Source organism: Somniosus microcephalus, chromosome 3 (assembly GCF_052327205.1).
Source record: "Somniosus microcephalus isolate GS21.2 chromosome 3, FLI_Smic_1.0, whole genome shotgun sequence".
Lineage (NCBI taxonomy): Eukaryota > Metazoa > Chordata > Chondrichthyes > Squaliformes > Somniosidae > Somniosus > Somniosus microcephalus.
In genome coordinates, this window is record NC_140989.1 from 260,736,008 (window position 1) to 260,748,289 (window position 12,282).

Genomic DNA, 12,282 nt, shown 5'->3' on the forward strand with positions numbered 1-12,282 from the left:
CCCGCCTCCATGCCAGTTTCAAAGGAGGCAGGTACCCGCCCCGCACTGGGACCTGCCTCCCCGAGGCGGGAAGGGGATTAGTGCCAATTAACTGCCTGTTAACAGATCATTAACAGGCAGTTTTTAGCCTAATCCCTATTTTTAATGTTGAAGTGTGGGATTCCCGATGGCTCCAAACCATGCCAAGTTAGAGGAGGTGGACTGTCAGGATGAAGGGCTTGGAGGGGTTGAGATGTCCGGTGTTCAGGTGAGTGATGGGTGCATGAGTGCAAAGGTAAATGTGTTTGGTGTGTGTAAAGTGTTTAACTAAGTTTTACTTACATGTACTTACCTTTATAGCCTTCCTTCCTTCAGGTCTCGGGAGTCCCTCATCTCACCGGCACAGAAAGCAGAATGGCTGCGAGCTGTCAAAAATTGCAGCATTCAGCTTTCTGTTCCGGGGAGATCACTAAATCATCCTGACAGGAAGGAATTAACCTGGAGTACAGATTGTCAGTGTTTGACAGCTTCAAACAGCTGTGAAACGCTGATATTTCATCTGTCAAAAGGTCTTGACAGATGAAATTTCAATCTGCGACGTCACCTGTTGCCGGGTGGCCCTCAATTGGCCTGCTGAGCCCGCTGGGCGGGCTCAACAAGGTCAATGAAGTCTAAATCGTGTGGGTTGGCTAGAACTTGATGGAGGCGGGACTACAACCCCGAAAGTTGTAGTCCCGCCTCCTACCCGACTCCTCAATGAAAATCCAGCCCAAAGAGTCTGCAAAGGGATATAGATAGGTTAAGTGAGTGGGCAAAAATTTGGCAGATGGAGTATAATGCGGGAAAATGTGAAGTTATCCACTTTGGTAGGAAGAATAAAAATGCAAATTATTATTTAAATGGAGAGAGACTACAAAATGCTGCGGTACAGAGGGATCTGGGGGTCCTTGTACATGAAACGCAAAAAGTTAGAATACAGGTACAGCAAGTAATTAGGAAGGCAAATGGAATGTTGGCCCTTATTGCAAGGGGGATGGAGTATAAAAGTAGAGAAGTCTTGCTACAACTGTACAGGGCGCTGGTGAGACCACATCTGGAGTACTGTGTGCAGTTTTGGTCTCCTTATTTAAGGAGGGATATACTTGCAATGGAGGCAGTTCAGAGAAGCTTCACTAGCTTGATTCCTGAGATGAAGGGGTTGTCTTATGAAGAAAGGTTGAGCAGGTTGGGCCTATACTCATTGGAGTTTAGAGGAATGAGAGGTGATCTTATGGAAATGTATTCTATGGGGACTTGACAGGGTAGATGCAGGGAGGATGTTTCCCCTCGTGGGGGAATCTAGAACTAGGGGGCATAGTTTCAGATAAGGAGTCGTTGATTTAAAATGGAGATGAGGAGGAATTTCTTCTCTCAGAGGGTCGTGAATCTTTGGAATTCTCTACCCCAGAGAGCTGTGGAGGCGGAGTCATTGAATATATTCAAGGTGGAGATAGACAGATATTTGAGCTACAGGGGAGTCAAGGGTTATGGGGAATGGGCAGGAAAGTGGAGTTGAGGCTAAGGTCAGATCAGCCATGATCTTATTGAATGGTGGAGCAGGGTCGAGGGGCCAAATGGCCTATTACTGCTCCTATTTCTTATATTCTTAAGTTCTTATGTTAACAACAGCTCAAAAGCTCTGCAGCAATGTCATGACAGGCTTTCAGTGGATTGAGCCTCATCCTGTGCTACACTAAGCCCAGCTTGCCCTTCAACCTCCCTTTTTGGCGACCTCAATTGGTCTTTCCCCTCATCGCTCTTTCTGTCTCTCTCCCCTCCCCACTCTCCCTTTCTCCTTCTCAGTAGCTACAGGAATCAGCAACTTTTAAAAACAATTTTAACTCACCACAGATTTGGTTCATCAATGCTGCACCACACTGCAATTGTCAAATAAACAGATCATTAGAAAAAGGCATTTTAGTAGCAAACAAAAAATCGCAGATATTAAATAATGTAAGATTCGCAAAATTTCCACATTTCCCCAAAGGTTACTATTAATAAAAGGGACCCTGCGTGGACATTTATAAAAAGGGTACCCAAAGATGGCTTCCGCACCTTGTGGCCAAAAGCCTGCAAGATTTTAAAAAGCTTGGACTCTGTGGCACAAGCAGCTTGTGGGGAAATCGAAACCTAATGCAGTTTCTGTGAAAAAGGACTTTTGTGTTTTGAAAAGCAGACAGCAGGACTTTGAATATGCATTAAGCCAAATCGGAGACAGATCAAAACCAGTTGGGCCTATACTTAGGCTTCCTTAAGCTGTTTCCGATTATTTATGCAAACAGCTTGATGGCCTCAAGTATAGGCCTAACTGGTTTTGATCTGTCTCCGATTTGGCTTAATGCATATTCAAAGTCCTGCTGTCTGCTTTTCAAAACACAAAATTCCTTTTTCACAGAAACTGCATTAGGTTTTGATTTCCCCACAAGCTGCTTGTGCCACAGAGTCCAAGCTTTTTAAAATCTTGCAGGCTTTTGGCCACGAGGTGCAGACGCCATCTTTGGGTACCCTTTTTATAAATGTCCACGCAGGGTCCCTTTTATTAATAGTAACCTTTGGGGAAATGTGGAAATTTTGCGAATCTTACACTCCTCCCTGTGATACTAAAACTTGCTTGAAGTATCATTCTTAAAAGATGAGCAAAATTTTTCTGACCCTCCATAGTCAACCTACCCCTGTAATTACCGATCTAATATACCCACGACACATGCACTTCCCATTCCATGAAAATGTAGTGTACATCAGCATACATAGGATAAATTACAGACTTTACACACATCCAAGCACGGAGGGGGTCCGACGCCCCTGCACCACTTGGTACACATACATCTTTATTAAGCGCATCGCAAAAACAACAGAAAAACCTTTATTAAAAACATCAAACACAAAAAAACAACAATTTTTAATCAGAATACAAGGAAAAAGACATAAACAGGTGTATCTCCCTCCACCTTTACATAATATTCCTTCCAGATCCTCTGGTTTCAGAATTCTAACAACTGACCTTTTCCCTTACATTGAATGCAAACTAGATACAACACTATCCCTAACTGGTAAACCATGAGAATGTGGGAAGCCAGCCTGATCCACAAAGGGACCTCTATGTTATTGAAAATGTCCCACCAGGGTGGAATCACAATATCCAATATCTTAGTCCCTATCTCTACTGTTTTCTGCGCTAGAGTGTAAAAATGTTTCTGCGAAACTATAATGGCCTTGAGTATTTTGGTAAGGTGTTCAGGGAGAGGGGGAATTTCATAGCCAAAGTGCGCTGCATACTTTTGCAAATTCGTAAAATTCTCCTTCACAGTGAGGTGAACAGTGGAGGGTTCAGGAATGGGGACAATTCGCTCCTGGGCCACTTGAACTTCTGCCTCGGGTTTAAAACAGAAACTGCTGTCACTAACCGGACACCAGCTATGCTGTCCATGCTGGTAGTGGGACGCACTGGTGGTGGCACAATATGTCCCACCTCCTATATATGCTACCTGCGGGGGAACATGGCCTTGTGCCATTGCCTCCATGGTGCAATGTATAGGTTTTGCACCAGCAGCTCTGAACCCACACTGTGGTTTTGAATAGGCATTCAAGTGCTGGGGACACAGGATTATGTGTGCTCCCCAGCTCCAGCACCCTGAGAGGTCAGTACCTGTCATAGCGTGCTCCCACTTTATGACGTAAGGCGGGACCGCTGTGAAACGAATGTGTGCACCCCCTTGAATGACTCCAATGTTCTCAACCCTGTATACTGGCGCGGGTCGGGCTGTCCTACCCATGACCGGCACACTAACTACTACTCCCATGATTGTGTGGTTGGACCGTCCACAATCCACAGGGACTGGGTAGGCTTCAGAAGCTAGCCGGAGTTGGCATGGGCTTAATGCGTTCTCAAACGGGTGGAGGGCTGCGAGTTGCTTGTTGCTAATCCAGGAGGGGACTAAACCCTGTTTTAAATCCTCCAGATTATTGCGGCCTTCGCCCAGCAACCACGCTCCATATAGCACGCACACCTCATTCTGCGCAGCCTGGTCAGAAGCATTTCTGTCCTCCCTTATGAGAGCATTTACCGTCTTTGCATGCTTTTCCAACTCGGCTATAATTTCCTTTAAATGGACCGTCATGGCCTGGTCCTCATGCAACTCCAAGCCCACTACCTTGTTCTCATCCAGTAATATTTTCTTTAACTGTGTTTTTAAGCCATTTATCTGGGTCTGCAGCTCTATGTCATCCAAACTGTTGATGACAGAGGACCCAGTATTAAATGCAGTAAAAACATCATTCCATACTCCCCTTCTTTGTCTCCCTGCATTACCCAAAAACTCTCAGTTTGTGGTGCACAGTTCGGTTTTGTCGACATGGGCGAAATCGAACTCATAGAACTTCTTGAACATGTCCTTTAATAGGGCTTGGTATAGCTGCTCTGTTTCTTTGGGACACCACTCCGGCAAATGTACCTTGGTGAGATTTAAAATCACGGAGGCTACTGCATAGTGTACCCCCGGTACAGCATCTGATCGGTAGGTACTAGTACCAACCCATTCCCTGGTCCCTTGGTGGTGGTGGGGCACCCTTCCCTGGATAACCTCGCTGCCTGTGCCGTGGGCAGGGGCTTACGGGGGCGGGTTACAAGATCAGTGGCATTGACTGGGATCGGGGAGAATGGGACTGCGCACACCTTCCGGCTGGCATCCCACCTCATCCCCTTCCCGGTGTCGTGCCACTGCCGGTGGAAAATGATGGATATGCCTGCGGGGCAGACCTCCGCTGGCCCCCACATGCAGATATAAATCCCTTGGTCCGGTTCCCACCACTTGTCCCAACACACACTTAATCCTCCGTGAGTCCCTGTAATCGTCCGGTAGGTATTGTTCCCCAACTGTTCCCACTCGAATTCAGGGTTCCTGATATCTTTGCTCAGCTTTCTGAGCCACCACCACCTGTCCAGAGGAATGTGTCCTTTACACGTTAAACATATTCGCTTTCCAACGGTGACGCTGACCCTCGTGGTAACGACCCGTACCCTGGGGCACAGGAGTGAGGTCTACCCATACGTGAATCTGGTTTGGCTGGAGTACTGAGACGAATTGGACCCCAGCCATCCTGGCCACCTTCCCTCATGGATGTAGACGGCGGTCTTCTCCGCATCCCGCTCACTGCTTCCGTTGGTCGCTATAGGCGCCTTGTCTCCCAAGCACCCGTAGATGTGGGAATCTTGCGCATCGCCTCGTCTTCCGACGCTCATCCCCATCAGGGCGAATAGGATCACGATCCCCTCCATCCTGAAAGTCTTTCTGCAAAAAGATACAAAAACATGTAGCCAGGTCCCCAAGAGATTCTCTGGTTTGGTGAAGCATGGTCGGGTCCCGCACCTCGACCCCAATATATACACTCTTAGCAGATTCCTTACTTAAAACTACCCATCACCTTGTTTAACTTAAACTAAACACCCAAACTTAAGCTAAATAATTAAACTTAACAATAAGCAAAACTTAAACTAAAACTATATACATCCACCGCCCGTCTCCGGGCGGCCAGGCTAATCCCTGGTTGGACTGCGGCTCGCCGCTATCTCCGGCGTGGCCGCACCGTCCTGCACTGTTGGTCCCTCGCAGCCCATGGCTGCTGGCTGAGGACCTCTGTCTTTGGACCTCCACCTTACTCGAGGGGCGGCCTTAGGTAACTGGAGAGCTGGTGACCATGGCTTTCTCGGCTGGGGCATCCGTGGGGACCTTCTAGGGACTTTGGCGGGTGGGGCTTTCTTGGCCAATGGGCCTTTAACCCGAACCGCTGCTCCCTCAGGCTTGACCTCTTCCGAACCTGGGCTAGGGGCAGGTAACTCTTCGCAGCCTGCTGCTGCGAGCTGAGAGTCTCCGCCCCCAGGTCCCATGGCTGGGTCTGGGGCGGGGTTTTCGACCTCAGGTCCCTCCCTCTCTACACCTGGGTTAGGGGCGGGGTTTTCACCCTCGGGTCCCTCCCCCTCGCCTGGATCCCAGAAGAGTGGGGGAGTGTCCCAATCGATGGGCAGGATGGCCCCTCCCTTCAAGCAAGCCACAGCGCCTGCCTGGGCAGTCTGTGAACTCGCTCCTGCTGCAGGCTGAGGATCTTTAGTTTCTCACCATGACCTGATCTCCTACCTCCCACTCGTGGTGCTTTCTCGGTTCGAGCAGCAATCGGTTACTCCGATGCTGCCTTCCCATGTTCCCAGCCGCCTGCTCGTGGACCTGCTTCAGGTGCTCAAAGAGGTTTCGGGCGAACCTGTCCCGGTTTACCTCCCTGAGCTGACCCTCCGTGAGCACCGGGGCTAGTACATGGGTGGGGGTCCACATAACCCTGCCAGTCACCAGCTCGTACGGGGAATACCCCGTGCTTTTAGACTGGCTGGCCCGGATCCCCATCAAAACCAACGGTAGGACTTCGGCCCACTTACGGGGCGAGTCAACCGTCTCCTTCCTTAACCTTTCCTTTAGGGTCCGATTCATACGTTCTACAATCCCGGATGACTGGGGGTTGTGGGCCACATGCCATTTCCCCTCAATGCCTAACAGCATAAAGGTGTTCTGCATCACCTGTCCGGTGAAGTGACTCCCTTGGTCGGACTCCACATACTGTGGTAGTCCCCACCGCAAGAACACTTCCCGGACCAGGTTCCTGGCAGTACCCAGAGCTGTGGCTGTTCTGCAGGGAAAGGCCTCTACCCATTTGGTAAACACATCCACCAGGACTAGGCAGTACTTATAGCCTCCCTGGGTGGTGGGCAGGGGCCCGATGTAGTCGACTTGTATCGACTGCCATGGTCCCTCGACCCTCCTGATGTGTCCCATAGGTACCTTCCTTTTGTGGGGGTCGGGGTTATTCACAGCGCACACAAGACAGCCTGCACAGAACTCGCAGACATCGTCCCTGAGTCCTGGCCACCATCCCACCTGTTCCACCTGCTGCCAGGTGGTCTCAGGCCCAGGGTGTCCCACTCCTGGACCCTCATGGGCCAGTTGAAGGAATTCCCTCCGGTGCTGCTGCGGCACAACCCATTGTTCCCCCCGGAACAGCATACCCTCTTTAACGGAAAGGGTCGCTGTGCTGTACGGACCCTCTACTCCCTTTCCCTCAGCTACAGCGCTGAGGACTGCTTTGAGGACGGGGTCTTGGGCTTGGACCGTCTTAAGGTCCGGGGTTAACGCTACCCCTACATTCATAGAAACATAGAAACATAGAAGAAAGGAGCAGGAGTAGGCCATTCGGCCCCTCGAGCCTGCTCCGCCATTCAATGAGATCATGGCTGATCATCCAAATTCAGTATAAGTATAGTTATTTTGTATTTGCCTGTAATTTTATACTAGTAACTTCTCATAAGGCTGTGTTAATTTCTATTTCAATAAAATCTTGGTTTTGCTTACATCCAAACCACCTGTCTACTCGAGTCTTCTCTGTACCGCTGCCTGTACCTAAGTCCGGTGTCTAGAACCCAGTGGCATGGGAGCGATTCGAACCACTCACAAACAGTCAGGGGCATAACTGACTTGGCGCACGCGCCAACCACACCACCCCCCTACAATAATCTGCCTTCCAATTCCTTCCATTATTCCTGCGGGGGTAGAAGTACAAAATATAGGGGCCAATTTTTTTCTTTCCCCTTTGTCTGAACGTAAGTGATGTGGCATGCACCCTCAAATGCACTTCATCTGAACTGACATGAATCTGCCCATATTTCTAGGTTCAGGTCATTCCCATGCCCTGGACACCTCTCTGTGGAATGGCCAAATCTGGGGAGGCAACTTGACCACTGCTGTAGGTCCCAGTTGCGGTAATAGCCCCCTGACTTCAGGACTAATGTCTGTTATACAACAGAAATAGCTCATTTACTTCCTCTTCATTTATGGCTTTCATTTATTGGGAAGATCTGCATAATCTGTCTTCTTAGGCTGCTTTCCTCCAGTGAAAATAAGCTATTGACTTTTCTTTATGAATTACTCCTCTTAGGCCTAAAATCATCTTGACAATTCTTTGCTGCACCAAAACAGTTTTTGAGATAAGGTGATTAAACCTGCAACGCCATACTCCAAAATTGGTTCACCATCAAACTGTACAGTGTCAGTATAACTTCTTCTGACTTCTGGTAGTGTCTCCCAGATATGGCCCAAAACCCAAGTTTCTATATTAATAACTGCCTCACAACTGACCAGATACTTTCTGATCAATAACCACTCTTAAATTGAAAACAGCGGAAGAGAAGATGAGGTAAGTTGGGAGGTAGTGGTTAATGATGCCAAGCTTTGACTTTAATAGGTTGTAGATTGTAAGAGGATGGGGAAATTGAGGGAACCAAAGGTTACCCTTTACTTGTTTTATGTATTTTTGGTAATGTAGTTCCGTAAAGCAGATCAAAGGTTATGTACAATATTATTATGTAATAACATAATTTTAACTCCCAGCAGGTTTCTGGACAGAATCTGCAGGCGAAAGTTAGTTTCTGACCTGACTGGCAGCAGCATGAGGCTGGAGCAATTTTAACCACCATGCCTCATTACCATGCTGCCGGCAAGAAGTGGCTGCCAGCCTGTGGGAAATTGGGCAGTCCATGCCTCCCCCCCCATCCCCCACCGCCCACCAGCATGAAGGTAAGTATGGGGAAGGGGGTTCCATGCGGGTTTTGCAGGAGGAAAGAATCCAGGACAGGAAAGGCTGTAAACTTTCCTTGTGGGGTCGGGGAGAGCACTCTTGCTCCTCCTGACCCCACGAAGAGAAGTGAAAGATGGACCTTTCAGGGCCTCTTCACCTCCCAATCCTCTTCTGACCTGGTACAGCCTAGGTGGGGAAGCCACAGCGGCTTCCCCACCCATGCTGGGGTTAAAAATGCAGCCGGGACCAATGACATCATTGGACGCAAATATAAATCTGCAAATTTCAAAATTTGAAAAAGGATACGCCAGTTTTGGGTGGGCGAGTTAGCCAACTGTCCAGAAGGTTCAGTACAAATTGGAAACAGCAGGATCTGGGCAGGACTTTGGTAAGCCCCCCAATGGATTCAAATGTTTACCTGCCTGGTTTCTGACGGGCGGGTAGGGTTAAAATCCACCCCGCTATCTTTTTATGAATTAGTGCAGACATTAATTTAGAAGAAATACTTTACTATTAACCAGTCAATTCTATACCAGTTTTTATACAATCAGTAATAACATTGAATTTGTTATTTCTTACTTTAGACTGTGGACCACCTCCAAATTTGGAAAATGCACGGGCTACGTTAACATCCACCGCTGAATCTTATCCTCATGGAACTCAAGTGAATTACAACTGCGAAGTAGGATATGTGGGTCGTTTACGGTACATGTGTGATAATGGAGAATGGAAAAAGACACATTTACAATTTCATTGCAAACGTAAGTGAAGCTATAGCAGTCCCTTTTATGCATAACCTAATTTTAATTCATTATTCCATTTAAAACATCCTTTATTACAAAATATAATAGTACTTTCCATGGTTGATCATTTAAATGAGCTTTGTTGACGAGGATTATAAAATTGGGAATGGTGCTTTTGTGTAATTCTAAGGGTCAAAATAGGCGCTAATGGGTGCTGTGCTAATAAGACACGTCTGTTGCAAAGTCTAGTTTTAGCACAGAATTTTGGTCCTAATTTGAACTTGCCTGGAGGTGCTGAACCAGAAACCTGCAGATTTTACACTTAAGTGCTGATTAGACACAATTGTTATGGAGCAGTATAAGTGGGCTCCTTGCACCCACTTCTACTGAAGGTGTGGAGTGCTCTGGATGGCTCACAGCAGCATGTTGCTGGATGGCTCAGGGACCGAGGGAGTGGGCGCATAAGTTCTTGGCACTAGAGGTTTGTAAGATTTGGATCACAGGTCACACACAGGTTACCCAAAGGGTCTTAGGAGTCTTAGGTCATTTTATTAAGGAGCGGCAGTTCAAATATAATCAAATACAACACGCAATCAGGATAGACATAGTAGACATACAACCCTTAACAGATGAGAACGGACGGACGTTGAGGCAGAATGGTGGTCTCGGATGGATCCCTGCAGCCTGCGGCAGTGGTCTCTTCCTCTTTGATCGTCTCCCGAGCTGGTGGAGGTGTTAAGCCTAAGCTAGCATGAATCCACCTCAGAGGTTGAGCTTGACAAGGGTGTTAAGCCGAAGCTAGCATGAATCCACCTCAGGGAAGCTCTTCTCCTTTCTGCCTATTTTTCCCTTTCGGCTGCCCGTTTATATACCTTATCACTTTAACCCATTCAATTGTCCAATTACAGAGGAATAGGTAGCTACAGCAAACCCCTCCCAGTTTCATGAGATTATTCCTCTGCTTATCTCTTGTTTGGACACCTTACAACCTTCTCCTGGACAGTTTGTTTGCCATGAGGCTCCTTATTCAACCCCATATCAGGCCAAGCTATGCCCACTCAAAGGCCTATTCCGTGTTATGTCCTTGTAACGAGCTCTCTGTGAAAATCTTTACCTGACATGATTAGAATTATTATGTGTCATCAACTCAGTAGACTGTTTTTTAAAATTTGTTTATGGGATCAGGGCGTCGCTGGCAATGCCAGCATTTATTGCCCATCCCTAGTTGCCCTTGAGAAGGTGGTGGTGAACCGCCTTCTTAAACCGCTGCAGTCTGTGTGGTGAAGGTACTCCCACAGTGCTGTTAGGTAGGGAGTTCCAGGATTTTGACCCAGCGACGATGAAGGATCGGCGATATACTTCTAAGTCAGGATGGTGTGTGACTTGGAGGGGAACTTGCAGGTGGTGTTCCTATATGCCTGCTGTCCTTGTCTGTCTAGGGGGAAAAGGTTGCGGGTTTGGGAGGTGCTGCGAAGAAGCCTTGGTGAGTTGCTGCAGTGCACCTTGTAGATGGTACACACTGCAGCCATGGTACGCCGGTGGTGGAGGGAGTGAATGTTTAAGGTGGTGGATGGGGTGCCAATCAAGCGGGCTGCATTGTCCTTGATGGTGTCGAGCTTCTTGAGTGTTGTTGGAGCTGCACTCATCCAAGCAAGTGGAGAGTATTCCATCACACTCCTTACTTGTGCCTTGTAGATGGTGGAAAGGCTTTGGGGAGTCAGGAGGTGAGACACTCGCCGCAGAATACCTAGCCTCTGACCTGCTCTTGTTGCCACAGTATTTATGTGGCTGGTCCAGTTAAGTTTCTGGTTAATGGTGACCCCCAGGATGTTGATGGTGGGGGATTCGGTGATGGTAATGCCATTGAATGTCAAGGGAGGTGGTTAGACTCTCGCTTATTAGAGATAGTCATTGCCTGGCACTTCTGTGGCGTGAATGTTACCTGCCACTTATCAGCCCAAGCCTGAACGTCGTCCAGGTCTTGTTGCATGCGGGCATGGACTGCTTCATTTTCTGTGAAGCTGCGAATGGTGCTGAACACTGTACAGTCATCAGTGAACATCCCCATTTCTGACCTTATGTTGGAGGGAAGGTCATTGATGAAGCAGCTGAAGATGGTTGGGCCTAAGACACTGCCCTGAGGAACTCCTGCATCAATGTCCTGGGGCTGTGCTGACTGACCTTCAACCACCACAACCATCTTCCTTTGCGCTAGATGTGACTCCAGCCAGTGTGTTGTGTACGTACCTTTAAGGGAATAACTGCTCTTAGACTGCAGTACCGGCAGTGACCACCCCTGTATAAAAGGCCCCAGCAGGCTTCTGTAGTTTCAGTTTCAAGCTGCCTCCTGTTCAGTAAAGTACCTGTTAAACTGTTCTCCCGAAGTCCGTGTATTATTGAGGCGCGGACTTTACATTGGCGACGAGTAAGTTCGAACTCACCTGCAGTGTGGCATCATCTCACGGGGATCTCAACTGAAAGGAAGGTCCTGGAAGGTCGTAGTCTGAGCAACGGGCGTCGACTGAGGGCAACCGCCCGAAGAATCCATCGGTGTTTGGAGAATTGCGGGAGAGACTGTGGTTCCAGCGAATCGTGCTGGTAGCAGGTAGCGCGCTGACCCTTCCGGACTGTGGCGGGCTCAAGCTCGATCGAGCGGCTCTACAAATCGGGCCGCGCAGCATCGCCGGGAAAAGAAAACAAGAGAGAGAGGGTGGAGCGCACAGGGCGCGGTCGGTGCTCGAGAACAGGACAGCGGAGAGAAACTAAATGGGGGGGGGAAGGAAAGCGAGACGCGCCGAAGCTGCGGGTCACCGCCATTACCCCGTAGAATGCTAGGCGCAGCGTGGCAGTAAGGGGAAGAAGCAAAAGCGCGGGAGGCGCCATTTTATCCTGTTGGGGAAGAAGCAAA

The 12,282-nt window shown here is 48.5% G+C and overlaps 1 protein-coding gene across 1 annotated transcript in view; it reads left to right on the forward strand.

The window, feature by feature from the left end:
- Window positions 1-12,282, forward strand: part of LOC147121874 (complement factor H-like) — a 283,063-nt gene that overhangs the window by 19,965 nt on the left and 250,816 nt on the right. The window contains exon 2 of the mRNA XM_085982391.1: window positions 9,216-9,392. Coding sequence (XP_085838517.1) covers window positions 9,216-9,392 — 177 coding nt within the window. The remainder of the gene's footprint in view (window positions 1-9,215; window positions 9,393-12,282) is intronic.